This window comes from Limanda limanda, chromosome 16 (genome assembly GCF_963576545.1).
Source record: "Limanda limanda chromosome 16, fLimLim1.1, whole genome shotgun sequence".
Taxonomy (NCBI): domain Eukaryota; kingdom Metazoa; phylum Chordata; class Actinopteri; order Pleuronectiformes; family Pleuronectidae; genus Limanda; species Limanda limanda.
The window spans coordinates 6,500,244-6,519,237 of record NC_083651.1 but is presented as its reverse complement, the minus strand read 5'-3'; the positions used below and the strand labels follow the sequence as shown (position 1 = coordinate 6,519,237).

The window sequence follows — 18,994 nt, the reverse complement described above, 5'->3', positions numbered from 1 at the left end:
ATTCGTATGCGACCAACAGTCTGAGACCCAAAGAAAATGTATTAAAAGTTTTGTATTATTGGCTATTGGCTATTTGTTATATTTTCCAATTTTTTTTTTTTTTAAGTAAATAATAAATATTTCCGCAGCTGCTCCCATCAGAGCAGCTGCAGTGACCATTTCTACAAAGAGGCGTTGGTTTAAAATGCTTCGTCAGACAGGAACCAGCTTCACCTCCTCAGTCACAGCTCCTGAGAAAAGGCTCCTCTCTGCGAGGGAGTGTCGGATGAGGAGCGAGGATGGAGGATGTTTCCTCTGCAGATCTACATATTAATATGTTTAAAAAATAATGTGTTTTGTTCTTGTTTGATTAAAGACAAGTAATGTCAAACTTCTCATATGAGAAAGGGAAGCAAATCAGTGAAGCAGTGAGTTTGTTTGGGCAAAACTTGTGCTAGGAAACACATTTGGATTTTTAATGCTCAGTCACAAAACAAACGTTTAAGGACACAGTTGATGTTTTTTCAGTTTCTTTCTTTTGTTGCATTATGAAAGTTTTGTTTTGTGAATGTAGAAGTTCAGTAAAGTCAAAAAGCCTGTGGTAAAGTGAGCACCAGGCTCCACTAAAGTTGGATTTGATCTTTAACTTGGGTTCATAACGAAAAGAGTCAAACACAGTTTTATTCATAACAATCATTTATGAAAAAGCATTTCTCAGTAGAAAAAAGGCTGTTACGTATTTAATATACATATTGTATTATGATATATAATTAATTCTACTACTTGGCTAAATAAACTGAACAGTTGTACAAAGAAAGGGAAATACGGCGACTGTCAAGGCACACATTTCAAAATATGAATCCAAATGTGAAGAAAACATTTGGCTCCAGGTTTGTTTTTTAATCCGAGGGGGTGAGTCCGTATCAAAGTCCGACATCAAAGATGATTCATTAATTGTTCTCAGACATTATGGTTTGAAACCAAAAAACAGAATCTTAACTGAAGGTGAGATAATGAGTGATTTCCCACAATGCAGCGGGATATACGTGGTAAAGCTGCCATGTCTTTTTGTAGTGTGGTGAATATGAAGATAAAGAAAAGACACAAAATTCAAATATTTTTGAGCCGCATATCAGGCAAGATGGCACAGAAAAAAAGGGTTACACTGTATATGGCTTGTGAAGTAGAAGATATAGTAACGAGATCAGATAATATGAGGATGGCAGAGAAATGTGTGAATGTTTGGTTGAGAGATGCTGCAAATTCACTCACATCTCTGATGAAGATGTGAAATTATGTATTAAGTTCATCCATCATTTGTAACCTTGCTAAGGAAGTTTTAATCATATGTTTTAATTGCTGTTTTTCTGTCTTTTAGCAGGATTACGCAAAAAGTACTGAGCAGATTTTATTGAAACTTAGTAGAAAGGTGAAAGGGTACAAGGAAGAATCCTTTAATCCTTTCAGAGCCAATTTGATGAAGGAGGCAGATTCAGGAATTGTTTTCCATCGTCTGAGACCTAATCCTGGAAAAAGCAACGAAGAGCAGCAGACACTTTCAAAATATATACAACTGATTCATTCCCCCCCTCCCCCTCCCATTGGCCCTCTAAGCTCCGCCCTTAAAACACATGAACGTTCACTGACTGACTGACTGACAACCGACTTTGCCGCGACTCACTTGCTTACTTCTGACCATCACCATCTTCAGCGATTTCTATCGGGATGTATAGAGGATTTCAACAAATGGAATGAGATCGTCAATGCTCTGGTTTCTCAAAGCTAATTGTCCCAGATTGACTTTACGTACAGTTTAACTGACACTGCTTTACCAACACCAGGAAGATGCCTTTTTGTTTAATAGCCCATGAGTCTTAATTAGCAACAGAGAATTTGGATACACTCTCCTTCAGCTGTACTTATTTTCTGTTTCAGTAAATCCTAAACTGAACTGGAATGATGCAGCTAATCAAAACGTTTCCATCCCTGACAGCAGCAGCAGCAGAAAGAAGACTGAATATGACAGATGTCATTTTTGGTAATTGAGATTCTTTGTTTCCTCTACTCGTTAAATCTTGGTCTTGAATGTTGAGATTCGAGCACATTTACACTGAACACAGATAAACACAAGTTATCAGCCCTTCTATTGAAGCATATATAAAATACATTGACTTCCAATATTGTATTCATATACTTATATCGGCCATTTTTCAAATATACAGATTATTTCATCTGTAGTGATATGGATGATGGTGGTACAGCTGTGTATATGTATATATATATAAAAAAACAAACATTCGGACTGTTTCATGAATCTAAATCTGGGAAATCTGTGGACATGAGCACTGTTTCCCTTGTAAAAACATTTTTTTTTTATTTTTAGGGTTCCCCCGACCCAGCTTACTAACTGGCTAAAGTTCCATCCTGGTACAGGCACTTTCGGCTTCATACTTCATTTTTATTTTTAATATTTTCATTTTTTAAGTGTATCTGCAATAGAAACTGACAAACATGAGAGTGGACACAGTAAATATAATACAAAGTGATATAAAGCAGGAGGAAAAGCATTAAAAGCACTGATACAGGCCCTGTGTTGTCCTCGACTACGCAGAGTACATGGCTACGTCATGAGGAGGAGCCGCAAAGATCCCATTGAGTTCAGACGAGAGTTTTTCATCCTGAGGAGGATGGAAGAGGAGAAGCAAACATTGATATTAGCAATTTCAAAAGTAAAAAATATTTCAACTTCTCAAAATACTTTGCTTTATGTATTATGTATTCTTAAACATTATCTGATTGATCAATTCCAAAATAATTTTGCGTAAAATAAAAATAATAAACTGATTTAGCTCTCCATTTAATTACAGCATGACAATAATCTTTTATCATGTATTTTCTTTTTCTTTATTTTTTCCTTTAAATAAAGGATATTTGATAATGAATAAATATACCACAAACATACACACACGTTTACCTGTGTCTGCCTGTGGTTTTCCTGGTAGTGCTGAATGTGCTCTGACGGGATGTTGCCGTTCTCCTGGTTGATGGTCGATGCTCCCACCACTGGTTCACTGCAGCCCCACTGGAAGCAGCAGGAACCTTGAAGAGGACTCGGATCCAGCGTCACTCCTGAGAGCGCCAGCATGTCGCCCACTGCTGGACTGGAGGACAAATGCTGCTCAAACATGCAGCTGCTGTGAGTAACTGCCTGTCCACATGCCAGCCCGCCTTGCAGAGAGTGGTTCAGTCCGGTAACTCGTCTGGGCCATAGACCACTGCGCGAAACTGTTTGGCTTTCGGAAGTTTGGCCATGACAGTCTGGCATCAGCTGATGTCCGTTCTGCATGGTGCCAGACTGAGGCAGCATCTGCTGCTGACCCTGTGGCCACTGCTGAACCGTGTGCATTTCAAAGGGGGAACTTCCCTGCAGACAAGCTGCAGCAAAGGGACTGGGAATGATCTGTGTGGTAGAGGAACTTAAGTCATTGCAGGGAATCAGTTGTGGCAAAATATCCACCACACCGGGTGCTATGTTCTTTGGTTGTTTAACTGAGCTCTGCAGCATGTGTCCATTCCCTACCATCGCAGGAGCCGGCAAATTGTTTGGCAGGAACGGTGTCTGAGCAGGGACCCTTTGTACCCCTCCCATGTGGCTGATGGGCACCTGCCCGCAGGACTGGAATGGGGCCGGGGCATCAGGAACAACAAGATCTGGGAGCTCTATCGACGGGCTGAAAATGTCCTGGAGCTGCAGCTGTTGAAGAGGTGGTAGGTGTGTGTCAGCCGCAGCAATGAGGGGACCTTGGTGTGAGAGTTTGTGGATGCTGGTGAGTATCTGTGCAGGGTCTGATAAGCTCTGCCCTGGATCCTGCTGGTGAGTGTAGAGTCCATTATTTGGAGAGTAGGTATGAAGAGGACTCTGTGTATTAAACAACTGTGCCTTACAGAGCCGAGTGGCTGAGTACAGAGCAGCGTCACTGAAGGGCTCCTGTGGATTATTGCAGAGGCTGCTGGGACCATCGCCTCCCTTCTCCTGGAACAGAACCCTGTCAATGTAGTCAAATATGTCATTTGTGAGGATGCTGTCCAGCTCAGAGCTGATGTTGTTCCGCTGATCCTCGTCCTGACCCAATCTTTTGAACTCCATCAGCTCAGTGTTGTCCACCTCCAGATTCTGCAGCGCTGCACCAAAGTCCCCACTTTGAGCCATTTTTTCAAAGTTGTCGATCACAGCCATCACAGACTGCTTGGCCTCTGCTTTCATAGCAACAGGGTCTGTATTGACCAGGGTCCTGTTTTCCTGCCACATGTCACTGGGAATGGTGACAAGAGCGCGGCTCTCCTGGAAAACCTGGTCCACAGGTAAGGGCGGCTCCACTGTCTGGGTGTACACCGCTTCATCCTGTCTCAGGAAGCAGTCCAGCAAAGAGCCGGGCGCCATGTCCTTGCTTATGTCCGTGTTGCTGAACATTTTATTGAAATGAGAGGCTGGGACGTCCACAGTGGGGCCGGTATTGTAGAGGATGGCCTCTCCTCTGGTGAGGCTGAAGGGAAGCTGCATGTTCCTCTGACGCAGATAGTCCTCACCTTCAGTGTTGCTGGAAGAGACCAAATGTTATCTTAAAGAACTGAAAGTAGTCTCAGGTGTCAATAAAGTTATAATTCTAGTAACCGAGGCCACATTCAGACCCTGTTATAAGATCTGTCCTGAGAGATCTGATCACAAGTAGACAGCGAGTCCGTATCAAAGTCAGCAAATTTGCAGGTTCACACCTGCCAGTAAAATGAGTCCTGATATGTCTCCTGTGACCCCTTGTGATTGAATCTCACTTCTCACCTCTATATGGAAATAAACATGTAGGTCAGTTCTTTCGGCATGAGCAAATTCTTTTGTTTTTACTCGGCTACAATACTCGGCTACAATATATAAACACATGTGTATATATACAATTTTGTTCGCAAGATTTCGTTATCTAATTCCCTTAACAAGCAAATATAAACAAGTCTTGATATTTTATAGTTTACCAATAAACTTTATTATAAAAAATTATAAATAGAATTTTTATTTAGCTTGATTTTTGTGAATGTAAATACAAATATTTTTTTCTGCTTATTTGTTCTGTTAAACTGAAGTTTTCATATTGGTGCATATTTGCAAATTAAAAGCTGATCCGGATCCGTCTTTGAAAGGCTCATATCAACTGATTTTCATGGCTTGAAGGATAAATTAGTGAAGCACAGGATCTTACTCATTTGAGATGAGTAAACATTTGTGTTTATTACAAAACTGTACCATGGGCCAAAACACATTTGCGTTCATTCAGCTTAAATAACATGTGGGTCAAAGAACCCCTCTGAAAGTGATCAGAGCTCAGATCTCTTAGAGCTTTCCACCTCCATATACATATACACTTACTTCACATCATATGTGATATGTGTTCATATAAACCATATTGATAGTATATATCATTTTATACAATAAAATTGTCTTTTGCACACTCTGTCTACATATTCTTACACTCATAGTATATTATATTACCCTTTGTATAGTCAAATACTTATATTCATACCTCTACTATATATCATATATTATATCATACTCTCTGTATATTCTTTGTAAACATAAGTCTATATACACATATTTATACATGTGTACATGTTATAATTACTATTATTATATCACTATTACTGTTATTATATATACTGTTGCTGCCATTATTATTATTACTATATACTGCTTTTATATTGGTATAATTACTATCATATATAAATGTATATTATGTTATATTATATACTATATATACTGTACTATTCTTATATACTGTCTAACAATAACATTACCATCATATCATCAGTACTATTAACATCATCTTGCCACTGCACTTTATCTGCCTATTTTATTTTATTTTATCTTGTGCTTCTGTTTTTTATTCTTTCTACCTCAATATTTTTTATTTTATTCTATTGTATTGTATTTTATTGTATTCAAATATACCGGCTGCTATGACAACTTAATTTCCCTTCGGGGATGAATAAAGTACTCCATCTATCTATCTATCTATCTATCTATCACCTGTGACCAAAACCCTCAGGACGGATGTTAACACCATGTCTGAATATGTCTTATGTCTCGACCAATATAAAAAACACTTACACTAAAGCTTTCTGATAGCAGATGATGAATTCTGGTCGTCCTTCTTTGAAGATCAGCTTTGCATTGGACTTCACCCACACCCAGCTGTTTGACTTACTGAGGAGCCTGAAGACAGTGAGTCCGGTCTCTCCTGTTTTAATCACTGTGATGGAAACAGCACACACAATAAGAGATTAACAATGTGATAGCAGGAAACAACTGTTAACTAGTTGAAGTGATGTCTTAATGTGGACAAAAGTGTGATCTCTGTTTTGGTTACAGTACAGTATTCTGGTTCATAATAATTATTATTGTACACATTTGGAAAACGTCTCTAATGACAAAAAAAAACAACAGATAAATAACACTTGTCAACTTTGATTCCTGATTCTTTCATTAAAAACAAACAACATAAAATGAGACATATGATGTTTTTTCAAGTGAGAGGTGGAGCAGTCGGGTGCAGCAGACAGAAGCAGGAAGTGATGTATTAACGCAGTCTTCTCCTTGTATCACCGATTTTTTCACCGGGAGATATTTGTTTTATTTTTGTTATTTAAATTTTTGCGTCCGTCACGTGTTAGAAGCATCATCGACCCCCCCACTCATTTGTGGTGAATCCCCTGCTGTGTTCACCAGTGACTTCTCCTGGATTTCTACAGACTTTATACTGGGGGGCCAGGCCGATAAAGTCTGTAGAAAATACGGAGCTTCTCACTCGGAAATTTGCATTCACACATGCTACTCCTCCTTACAAATAACGGAGGATCTGCAGAGTACGGTGCTATCTGGAAGCAGCTTTATATATTTATATGTTTTGTAAATTTAAAAAGTTCCAAGTACGCTAGTGCCTAATCGGACACACCCACAAAAACACCATGTAAAACAAGAGCTGAGGCCGACATTTCTTACACACGACGGAAGCAGTTGACCAATTACAGCAGAGTGGTAGAAGTTGGCCAATCAGAGCAAACTGGGCTTCATCAAGAAGTAAGCTTTTAAGAGACAGGAGCTAAAACCAAGTGTTTGAGACAGAGGCTGAAAAGAGGAGCTGCAGCAATGGACAGTCTGAGGAAAGTGAACGTTAGAGTAGGTTAACCTTTAACAGTAATAAAACAAATAGAAATGAATATTTCTCCCTATCAAAGCTCAAACTGCCAACATACTGCGCAGGTGTCTGTCAGCGCAGTACATCATATCAGCTGCGTGGATGAATTGGTAGCCGGAGCCTTTCATACACAGTTCAGTCTCTGAGTAGCCCAGGATTATTTTCCCCCTGGAAAAAGACAGAAAACATTAGTTTTGTTCTGCTGCGTTACAAGAAACAAACAATCTGCCAACAGTCCAGTTGATCGTAATAAAACCTGAGAAGCTGCCTGTTGTGTTTCATTTATCTATAATCCAAACAATTACCTGCCATGACAAACTAAAAGAAAACTTAAAAAAGGAAGAGTGGAGGGATTTGCTGCACCTGCTGTCAATGCTCATGGGTGTGAAGTCCAGCTGGTGTTTGGTTTGAAACAGAATCATCTTAGCTCTGATCTCCACGATGGACGGGGACTGAACAGGCATTGCAATGCTAAACAGAGCCAGCTGAGGGGGGTTGCACGTCCTGTTGTCCTTCACAACACTCTGACCGTGGAGGAACTTCAGTCGCCCCTGGAACTTCAACGCCTGGTTCAGAGAATAAAAGGTTTGGTTTGTTGAACTGGCCTTCGATATTTCATAAGAACTGCATCAGATTTAAGAAAATCTAATAATCCACCACTACCCTTCATTATTGGCTACTTTTCTTCTGTTAAAGATAAATATTGTATTAACCAGAAAGCCGGACGAGTTGTCCAGGAGGCAGCGGAAGCGACACACAAAGCTCCGCTCCAGGATGGACGAGTTCTCTGGAGGAAGGTGCTCAGGACTGAACATCTCTGTGTTACCAGAGCTCTGCAAGGCTGAGAACAAAGATAATAATAATCACAATCATATTCATCATTATTCATACAGCACTTCATCAAAGCAATCAGTTAAAACACAAAGAAAAAACAAACACTTTAAGAGTAAGTAATAGGAATATCTTTCAAACTTAACATAGGTTGAATTCTAGCAACATCTCTCAGTAGATAAAAACATGTTTGCACAAGTTTTGTTATCTGCTGTTGTTAGCTCAAGTTGCAGTCGAACAGGCCAAGATTTCTGACAACAGACTTCATGTGTTCTGACAGGTATCCAGTAGATGGCAGTATTTGAATGGTCAGATAAGACATTGGAGAACTCTGACAGAAATCCAGTTTGTTGGAAGTTAAAATTCAGAGTTTAACTGTAAGCAAGGATATTTGTTTACATTCCAATTTTGTTTGATCAACGCTCACAATGGGGCAGCTTCATCAGAGAGGAGGACATACTTCAATGAGCTGGCTGCTGTCATTAGGTCAATTCTTGCTGACCAGTAACAACCTTATTATGACAGAAGCAGCTCTATAAGTAAGTGATTGAAAATCAGTGGTTAGACCTTAATTGTCTGTAAGAATGTTGTCAGGATGATTTATTGTGTGGTTTCTTTGTGCTGCTGACAGTACCGATATAACATTCCCCCAACTTGGGTCATGTGACCATTAAGAGTACATTTTACGGAATTTACAGATCCAAACAGCAAAAAGACACATATAGGTATTGATTTGTTTTTAGCATTAATACAGATTATTCCCTATCTATTCAAAGTAAATGTTTCTTCAGTTTAAAGGACAAGGGGTCAAACCGTCCAAATGGTTTTTCATCATCTAAAATGACAGCTCCTGCTTCTTCAAGTCCTTTCTGTTACATAATCACTGCCTGTTCTGATCATCACGCAGGTCAAAGTTCTAAACTGGAACTGACAGCTGTCAGGAAGTAACCAAGACTGTTGAGAATATAAAGTCCAGATTTGTAGACAGGATGAAATCTTTCGTAATGTTGCTTGAGAGAGTCCTCACGTTAAAAAGTGTGATTTTTCTGTGAGTTGACAGTCCGGGCAGTCTTAACAGAATTGTCCTTATACTGTATCTATGTCAAAATACATTCTTGCTGACCCGTACAGGCCAAGCCCCCTTAATACAGGGATAGGATACCTAATATACCAACTGACATGCCTATATGGGGAACTAGAGGGGGGTGATATGCACTGAGGAGGAAGGTGCAGTCGGATGCAATATATGTTTTGGCTCAATATTCATTGATAAGAGGATAAGAAGATGGAGACAGTACACATCACAACCAGGAACCTCTGATTGAAGATCTCTCACACAGAGATGTGTAGACTGGACTCACGCTTATAACTTAGAACAAATTTCGTCACACTCACCATTTCCTGCCGTGCTGATTGGTGGTGGGTTCAGGGCGAAGTGCAGCTGCTGTCTGAACATGTCTCGGTCGTCAGTGTGGATGAGATCAAAGACACTCTGGTGAACCACGTCCGACTGTTGGCAGTAGAGAGGAAAAACTATCTACATCAAGAGGGATTTATAGACGTGAGGTGTGTAACACTTAAGGCTCCACCTCCTATGGGAGAACAACATTAGCAATTGCTACATTCTTGCTGACCCTTACAGCAAGAATGCTAATGTTGTACCCTCAAGACTCTCATATTTAGCCGTTTATTGGGTAAACCATGTCTGTTTCATAGACTGTATGCCTAGATGGACTCCGTGACAGCTCCGCAAAAGTAAAGCCAAAACATCTTGATCCCAATTTGCATAGGTAATAAAGCCTACATCCTTCATGTTAGCAGATGGGACATTTTAGGTAGTTATTATCAAACTGACTGTTCCACTGTTCATCAGTTATTTGATGATATTAAAACAGGCTTTAACTTGATGATTGACAGCTGAGGCTGACTGGTGAGTGATCGAGTGCATGTATCAGCGTGACCATGATACTTTGGCTCCACACCCCAATCACTGTTGCACAGAATCTGGCTCCAAATGACATCAGTAGCGCTGCTTCCTGAGATATTTTGTCTTCGTTTTTTTAACAGAGGGAGGAAGTGGAGACGCGTCGTCCATTTTTATTTACATTCTATGGACTTCAAACTTCACGTCTTCACCCAATAAAGGGAGTCCATAGTAATACAACAATGATATTAAATTTGATAACTGAGTGAGATATTTAACTAATGCTGAATGAGGCACTTGTTAGTACTTTTACTAATTAATTTTACTAACATAATGATGCAACTTAAGGAGGCTGCCCGCTCACCTGATGGAAGCCCAGGTATTCCTTGATTGTGGAAGAGGCATAAAACACCAAACCGTCCGACGTGACCACGATCACAAACCCATTCAATGCCTGCACAGGAAACAGACAGTTAAGACCAATCAGGCTTATCCACATAGACGGGACACATGCATGTCCAATATAATCACTCGCCACCACCTCACATTTATATATAACAACCTTATTATGACAGAAGCAGCTCTATAAGTTAGTGATTGAAAATCAGTGGTTTGACCTTAATTGTCTGTAAGAATGTTGTCAGGACGATTTATTGTGTGGTTACTTTGTGCTGCTGACAGTACCGATATAACATTCCCCCAACTTGGGTCATGTGACCATTAAGAATACATTTTATGGAATTTACAGATCCAAACAGCAAAAAGACACATAAAGGTATTGATTTGTTTTTAGCATTAATACAGATTATTCCCTATCTATTCAAAGTAAATGTTTCTTCAGTTTAAAGGACAAGGGGTCAAACAGTCCGAATGGTTTTTCATCATCTAAAATGACAGCTCCTGCTTCTTCAAGTCCTTTCTGTTACATAATCACTGCCTGTTCTGATCATCACACAGGTCAAAGTTCGAAACTGGAACTGACAGCTGAGCCTCAGATAACAGGGTGCAGGGAACTCGACAACCACCGATTTTGATAAAAGCCACGAAGCATGGCTGGGTTTTGACAACAGGCTCCGAGACGAGCACCTGTCATAACTTCCTCCTCAACGGATCCACCTGGATTAGCTCTAATACACAAAATGGCAAACGCACAAATAAACAAAGTCTGACTGTGCATTGCTGCACCTGTTCGCCTTGTGCTGTTTAGGTAACCATTTAAATATGAGAGTTTCATGGTTTTAATTCATTATCTCTGGTTTTCTGCTCCTGTGATAAGTGAGTTCCTGGTCTTTGCTCGCTGGGACCTTTGTGTGGGATTTTAATAAATGTATGACAAATGAATAATGCACTTTCAGATCATTTACAGTTGGGTTAAAATGGCAGTTTTCCCCTCAATGTTAACTCATTCCTGTGTTGTACCTGGAGCAGCAGGTCGCCCTCGGAGAAGCCTGTGGTGTCCATGCTGTTCCCATTCTGCCCATTCAGCCCAGGAATCTGTAGACTGCTGCTGCTGCTGTTCTTCATGATGGCTGCACACGGGGACAAAACAGAGAAGACTAAATCAGCAGTGGCAATATTTTTATAAAGGTTATAGGTTTTAAGAATTGCAGGGGAATGCATTGTAGGTTTCAACCATATCAACTCTGTGTGAGTGAAGCAAAGTTTTCCCCCTGCACACCGGGATAGTCGTTTGTAGATGTTTGTATGTGTATGTACAAAATAGCTCAACAACTCATTGATGGAATTTCACCAAACTTGGTGGAGATTGATTGGTCAAAGGTCAACTTCAACTTAACTATGGTCCAAAAAAACGTTTCCCAGGAAACCTCATCAAAATATAGAAAAACTATCTAAAGTTAATATAGATCGTACTTTTATTTATTTTATTTTATTGGGGGGGTGGGGGGATTATATGTCATCATATGGTGTAAATGATGTAATGATGATGTCATAATAACATAATGAATATTTTATGAATATTATAAATATTTCATTCATTTGACATCCATTTCTAAGTAGATTGTTGGCAAAGTTTTTTTTTTGTTAACTGGAGCTGTAAGCTGCCTGGGCGGGAGCCATTGTTGCAAACAGATGAACAAAACATTCTGTGTTAATATCTATCATTACCTACCGCTACCCCTTTGAAGGTCAAGATGGGGAACGGGAGCGAAAGAGCGGGCAGACCAGGGGGAGGTGGCCTCACACTAATATTAATAACTTTGTCAAACATCCTCATGCTGTGATTTACGAGCCTGGACATGATGCAAAGGGTGCAAATAAAATTTGGTTAAATTGTCCCTGTGGCAGCACTCGTGCACTTATGGTTATGATGAGCTGGAACAAGTGAAGAGTTATCCTGAATCATTACGGCTCGTTGTGTGATTTTAAAGGGTAAATCCACACTAAATGGCAAACTGCACTGCACACAGTGTGCCCTCTGTCCTTGTGGGATCCCTTTTGCTATGCAGACTGCATTTTTACAATCCTGTGGCTATAGTGTTACAAAAAAACCTTGTTTCACTTGTTGGTGCCTTGCCAAACAACAGATTTTCTCATTGCTAGCAAAAAAACTGTTCTGGCAGCTTGCATATCCGCACACACATAACACGTACACAGAAATAACACACACACACAAACACACACGATCCTCCTGCATGTGTCCCTGGAGGGTTTTTTGCAAGCAATAGCCGCCCAGGAGTGTTTCCCTTATCTGGAAGGCCACTACAGGAAACCCCAGGATATGGCCTCTCCCAACCCGTCAGTCCAGTCCTGTCACGCAACTTCTTAAAAGGAGGGAGGGGGCCCCTGAGCACTCACCTCTGACACAGACCCTCCTCGCCCTTAAGCCAGAACTCGCACAGTGTTTACATAAACACCGACCTGCACGGCCTGACAATCACACATCCACAGCACACAAAGCTGCAAGCCTGACAACGCAACCCATGCATGTGATTACTGTTAGTAAACTGTGAGTTGCATGTGCAGCCAGTACACTGTCATCAAGAATAAACTGTCAAGCTGGGGGAAATTTTAATCACATTCAACTAGAATATGTATACCTCCGCCAAGGCCCTACAGTCCTCTAATGAAACCACATTTAAATTCACTAGACTCAGATTTTTAGGTGGATCTGCACCAATTTGCACATATCAGTCCCAAGACAGTAATGATTTCTTACCTTAAGATCCATGAATTACTCAGGAAATCAATGAATATCTGGCAACCCTGGATCCCCTGACTGTATAACATCTGCACAAGTTCTACTCACCATTACCATATCCTTCCTCCATGTTTTTTTAATCCGTTCAGTAGTTTTTGAATAATCCTGCTAACTAACACAGAAAGACAGGCAGGTCACTCTGAGAAGGCTAATGTCCTATCTCACCATGTCAGAGCAGTGTTTCCCAATAATCATCTAGACTCCCTTTTTCTAACAAACAATAACAATGACATTATAAATCTCTAACTTGGTGTTTTGCTTTGTTGCTGCAATGTATAGCTTTGTGAAGCTCTGTGTGGTTCTGGCTGGCTTGCACTATTATCCATAAAAATTGTTTGACCATCCTCGCAGTCAGACCTCATAGTTTCAGCTGCAGCTGTGCATGTAACCGTAGGCAATGCAATGGCATGGAATGCAGTCCTCACTTTCCCGTGGGAAGTTGTCTTTCACTCTTTAGTTTGTGTACCTGTCGCTAGGAATCTGTTGCATGTGAGGGCGATCTTGCACCTCTGCTTCCGACATAGATTGAACTCTGCACAGAGAAATAAAAACTACATTTATTTATTTTTTAATCAGATCTGCAGCAAAGTGTATTGGGTCTTCCAACCCATAATAGCACGTTCTTCCCTCCAGTTTGGTGGGGATCTGTCCAGTAGTTTTTTTGTGATCCTACTGACTAACAAGGTAACAAAACAAAGACAAAACATCCCTGGCAGGGATATTAAATAATTAATATCACACACTGTCAAACTCTACCCACTTCTGTTGTATTGTTTTTTTCTCTGCTCAGTATTCGCGTGAGTGAGTGGGCCTCTTTGTGGCCGCCTGTTTGTTTTCATTCTGGTTTTCTTCCCCAGTGGTGAGGACTCTGTTCTGCCTCCTCATCTTTTTCCATTGTGAACAGTGTTAACACTTCATGGCACAGTTCTGTGCAGAGTTCCTCATGTGCACTCACAGTTCTCCACGCCGCCACAGGAGAGAGATGTTTCGTGATACTCGAGATTGACCAGAGGCTACAGAGACATTCCTGTAAGTTTGTTGGAGGCAGCGCAGGAAGAAAACCGCAGATTCCCACCGACATCAAACACAGACGCCGCCTTCACGGAGTAGGGAGAGAGTATTCACGTTTTTTATCAAGACTGGATTGATATGATTTTATGGCATCTGTGTTTCAACACCAGGCCAGGAAACACTTATTCTGACACTGAGGCCAGATGTATGACTATTGAGGTGTTCTGGCCCGATTTATGATTCAACAAGGGATTTCTGTTAAGGCAGTGCCATCTATCATCGAATGGAACACTGAAATATGCAGAAGGAAAACTAGAATCTCGAGCTGACCAATCACGTTCTGTTGCCTCAACCTACCAAACGTACGCGATGTAGATTTTACTAGATAGCATTCTATGCACCCATAGATAGTTAAGTATGTGTTGTATTGACAACGGCAAACAACAGCATGTAAAAGCAACAAAGTAGCTTCTTTACTGTTGGATTAAGCAGTTGCAGCTTTCAATAGCAATGATAAAAGTCAACCTGAAAGCTTCCTCCAATAGTAGGAGGGGGGGGGGCAGAGTTTTTCTATGTGCACTACTCCAACTAGTCAACGGAACAAGTTTAAGCTGCAGAAGTAGAGTTTGTTAGATGAATACACAGACATCGGTGCTGTTGTGGCTCAGGGGTAGAGCGGTCGTCCGCCAACCAGAAGGTCGGCAGTCCGATCCCAGTCTTTCCCATCTGCATGCCGAAGTGTCCTTAGGCAAGATGCTGAACCCTGAAATGCCCCTCATAGAAATAAAAAGTGCTGCTAATGTATGAATGGGTGAATGTCAAACTGTACTGTAAAGTGCTTTGAGTGGTCAACAAGGTTAGACAAGTGCTATATAATTACAAACTAAGAAAAAAAACATCACTGGTAAAATAATTAAAATGCAACTGAACCTTAAAAAAAAGAATCTTGAAATGCTCTGAGAATCAGAATCAAAACAACCTATGAAAACAATATCTACTTTGAAGTATCCGCATAAACACTGAAGCTAAGGAGAGAGAAAATTAAATACAGTCACGGATTGGATGCCTGCCACATTCAGAGCGAGAATAAAGCATGCCAGCAATGCATAGGGGAATATTATCTTGATTTGAAAACATTTAGTTCCAGTAGATCCTGTACAGAGATCTCTGCTCTCACGCAGATGTGCAGGTAGGGGAGGGCTTGCAGCGAGTAACAACCAACGAGCTGGGTCACTAAGTCTGCAGGTTCATCCTTTCATCAGGCTTTTGATTAACGCCTCATTTGCTTTCAACGACTGTAGCGTAACGAAACAGCCTCAATTTGTTATGGTGATTGGACCAGAGTGTTATGTAGAAAAGAAATAGGGGAAAGTCAGATGAATACTATAGCAACTTGGGGGTTTACCACAAAAATTGGAAGTTCATGTTGAAGCTAGAATGTCACTTAGTACAGCTGACAACTCAGCCAAGGAAAATAGTACTTTCGCATGGGCTCATTTGGGTATATTGTGTATGAGTATTTACTAGGGGGGATGCTGGAGAAACTCCGGAGAATATCCATAGCAACAGACGTAGACATTTGCGTTCTCACATTTATCCCGGATTATCTGGAGATTATCCAGAGTTTGGTGCATGTCTGAAAACAGCTTTATGAATTCATTATCAAGATTCATTCACTGATATTTTCAAAGAAATTAGGGTAAATGTGTAAAAACCATTCCAGGATCCGCACCTCCACAAGATTTTGTGGAAGTCGTTTGAATCGCTTATGCGTAATCTTGCAAACTAACAAACAATCAAACACAGCAATAACATAACCTCCTTGAAAGCGTTTATTGCAGGTTTTTTCGAAATCCTATTTCACACATAATTTCTGTAGCACTTTACATATTTTCCGTCTATGATTTTTATTTACATAAATGCTTTTAACTGTCTCTGTGAACATGTTTTGATGAGTAGCGGGAAGGTTTTAAATAACGCCTTGTTTACGGCCACAGAAAGCAGGTTTGAAAAGCTTTGTGTGTTGTAGCTCAAAACACTAAGGGCAGACCTTGATGATCCCAAGTTAAAAAAAAACAGCAATTACATTGTATTCAAGAAACAGTGTCTGTTTTGGTGGTGGTGGTGGGATCTAGGGGCTGTTTTATCAACACTTTAAGCAAGATTTTGCCATCTGGGCTCTTTTTTATGTAATTTTGTCAGTCTTGTGCTGAGCACAGATGAAAAAAAAACAAAGATCCCACAAAAACATTATGATTTATGAGGCGAGACGCTCGTATCAAATCACTGAAATGATTCCAATCAGTTTACAGGTGGTCAAAGATCTAGGGGGAGGAAATCATGTAAGACAACCGTTTGAGGCGAGAAATACACAACGTCTAACTTTAGCAAATCAGATAGCAAGACCCTTGGATGTTGGTAAATGGAAATGATTTTAAATGCTATAAGTCTGGAAGTGCAAGTAAATTATAATCAACACTTTTACTGCCCAAAATAACAACCAATGTTTTGTTTAATTCCTTCCTGATTTGAAATTACAGCCCTAAAATAAATGTAGTAACACATTTTCTATGTGTCGGATCTTCGAGTGCGACGACTTTTGGTTGGGCACATAAACAAACTTTTTTTCCTCTCTCTCTATTTCTCTTTTCTAAATGTCACAAAAAAACTTGGTGGGCGAGTTCGGCTCTGGCCAACCCGGGGAAAAGAATTAGGTTTGCGTACGAAGGGTGGATTCAAAGCTGTGGTTTAAAGCTGGAGAGACTCAGAAACAAACCTTCCAGAGAATGGAAATTGTTAAAAAGAAAACGAAAACATGATTAAATCTATCTCCCAGCGGTCGCTTGCATTCTCACGATACACTAAAAAGGCAAGTCATGAATCAAGAGCCGACACGCAAGCGCTGTCACCCCGGCATGATGTCCTCTTCTCACATGTTGTGATACTGACAGGTGATTTACGTTGAGGTTTTAAAGGCTTGTATTAGCAAAACCCATCTTTCAAATAAAATATCCTCATAATGATCCCCTGAGGATTCAATAACAAAGAAAACCGGGCTTCCCCACACTGATACTTGTCCTTACCTCTTTATTTCTTCTCTTACACTCGGCCGTGTGTTTGTGTGTACATGGTTCAGATGTCCCCCAAAATACCAAATTAAATTAAATTATAGCACATAATACTGTGTTACCACATCAACGATGATTGCTAACAGGCCCTGGATGTTTTCAATGGACTTGGAAAGCCAGTCCACATTTTTCTGAAATGTCTACCAGCGTCACACAAACATGTCAGCAACAGTGATCCCCAAGCCTTTCAAAATTATTCAGCGCTGCCTCATGAAGTCACGCTATGAGTCCAACGGTCCAGCTTTCATGGCAAATAACTTAAATAGCTTGTTTTATTATCGGCTGTGTGAATCTTACTTGCACCCCTGAAAACTGCTTGTGTTTGATCTTTTCTTTAACTCTTTTTCTTTTCAACGGTTTATAAGATCTTTATCTCCACCTTGAGGCATGTCCCCACTTGAACATCCATCCCTGACTTATGTTTTGACTGGGATAACCCCAGAGAGTCAACCTAGGTGATCTTGTTTAGATAGGCAGCCAAGGCTCTGTATCCATCATCTGACTTAACCTTTCTTCTTATCCAACTGAATATAAATAAAATTAAGGCTAGGTTGTTATGTATATCTACAGTGTTTGATACAAGGTGAAAGTCAAGAGCTGATGTATTTTGCCATGTGTTTGAGTCTAAATGTTCTATTAACTTTACTTTGAACTGCTGTTCTCCAGTGAGTACGTATGCACTGTGACCTTTAACACATCAAAACATTACAATCTATGCAGCAACTTTCCACTACTGGCTTTTCTCCAAAGTAAAGCAATAAGACAATGACTCAGGCAATCATGTCTATGTTTAGTTTATTTTAGTGCCATCACTAGCAATTTGTACATGTTCGCCACAAGAGATTGTCTGTCTTCATTCCTTTCCCTACATTTCTCTCCCACCTGTGAATATGTGTTTGATTCAAAAACTTGGAGGATGGTGCATACCTCTGCTAAAGGAAAATGCCCCATCTAACCAATCCTAGATTTGCCCATTTATCCAGATCAGCATAAAAACTTAATGGGATCTTCCTCGAGGTTCAGTAGTTTTGGCATAATCCTAACAGATAGACAAACAGTAACAAAAACATAACCTCCTTGTCAGAGGTTTTTAATAGGAAGCATAGCGGTGAGTTGAACTGAGGCTTACGTTGCATCTTCTGTTGAACTGAAATTTGCTCTGGAACTTACACAAAAGCTAAATCTATGTCATGTGGTACATTGCCGTATCTGGCCATCTGCAGCAGCTATACAAAGACAACAGGAGATGTTGAAAGACAAAAATGTCCACAACATGACACCGCCCCCCTGATCCTCTTTCAAGATTTCACTGAGCAGCTTGTGCACAACTGTCAGGTGAGACTTTATAAATTAATTGTTTCTAATAACTCTTCAACAATAGATGGATGAATGGAAGTGCTGAAGAACAAAAAGAGAAACCTGTGAAACTTAAAACTAGGACTTTCAGTTACTCCTATGCTTATTTACACAGGAGCAACAACCTCAGATGACTCTGATGAAACCTAGTCTTGTTTGTGGTGGGGTTGCATTGGCTGAACCACAGGAACAGTAGTCCTGTGACATTAGGTATTTTTATTTACGACTTATTTTCATCTTTTACATATGAATGGTATGAAGTCTGTTGTTTGCTGTTTCGTAAAGGTCACATGGATCAATGTTT

General features: G+C 40.3%; 1 protein-coding gene across 1 annotated transcript in view; it reads right to left on the bottom strand.

Annotated features, from left to right (window-relative positions):
* Nucleotides 1-657: 657 nt before the first annotated feature.
* Nucleotides 658-18,994, bottom strand: part of LOC133021808 (aryl hydrocarbon receptor-like) — a 29,839-nt gene continuing 11,502 nt past the window's right edge. The window contains exons 3-11 of the mRNA XM_061088793.1: nt 11,395-11,504; nt 10,340-10,429; nt 9,447-9,561; nt 7,934-8,061; nt 7,584-7,786; nt 7,279-7,388; nt 6,134-6,275; nt 2,954-4,577; nt 658-2,657 (exon numbers count right to left, since the gene is read on the bottom strand). Coding sequence (XP_060944776.1) covers nt 2,583-2,657; nt 2,954-4,577; nt 6,134-6,275; nt 7,279-7,388; nt 7,584-7,786; nt 7,934-8,061; nt 9,447-9,561; nt 10,340-10,429; nt 11,395-11,504 — 2,597 coding nt within the window. The 3' untranslated portion in view covers nt 658-2,582. The remainder of the gene's footprint in view (nt 2,658-2,953; nt 4,578-6,133; nt 6,276-7,278; nt 7,389-7,583; nt 7,787-7,933; nt 8,062-9,446; nt 9,562-10,339; nt 10,430-11,394; nt 11,505-18,994) is intronic.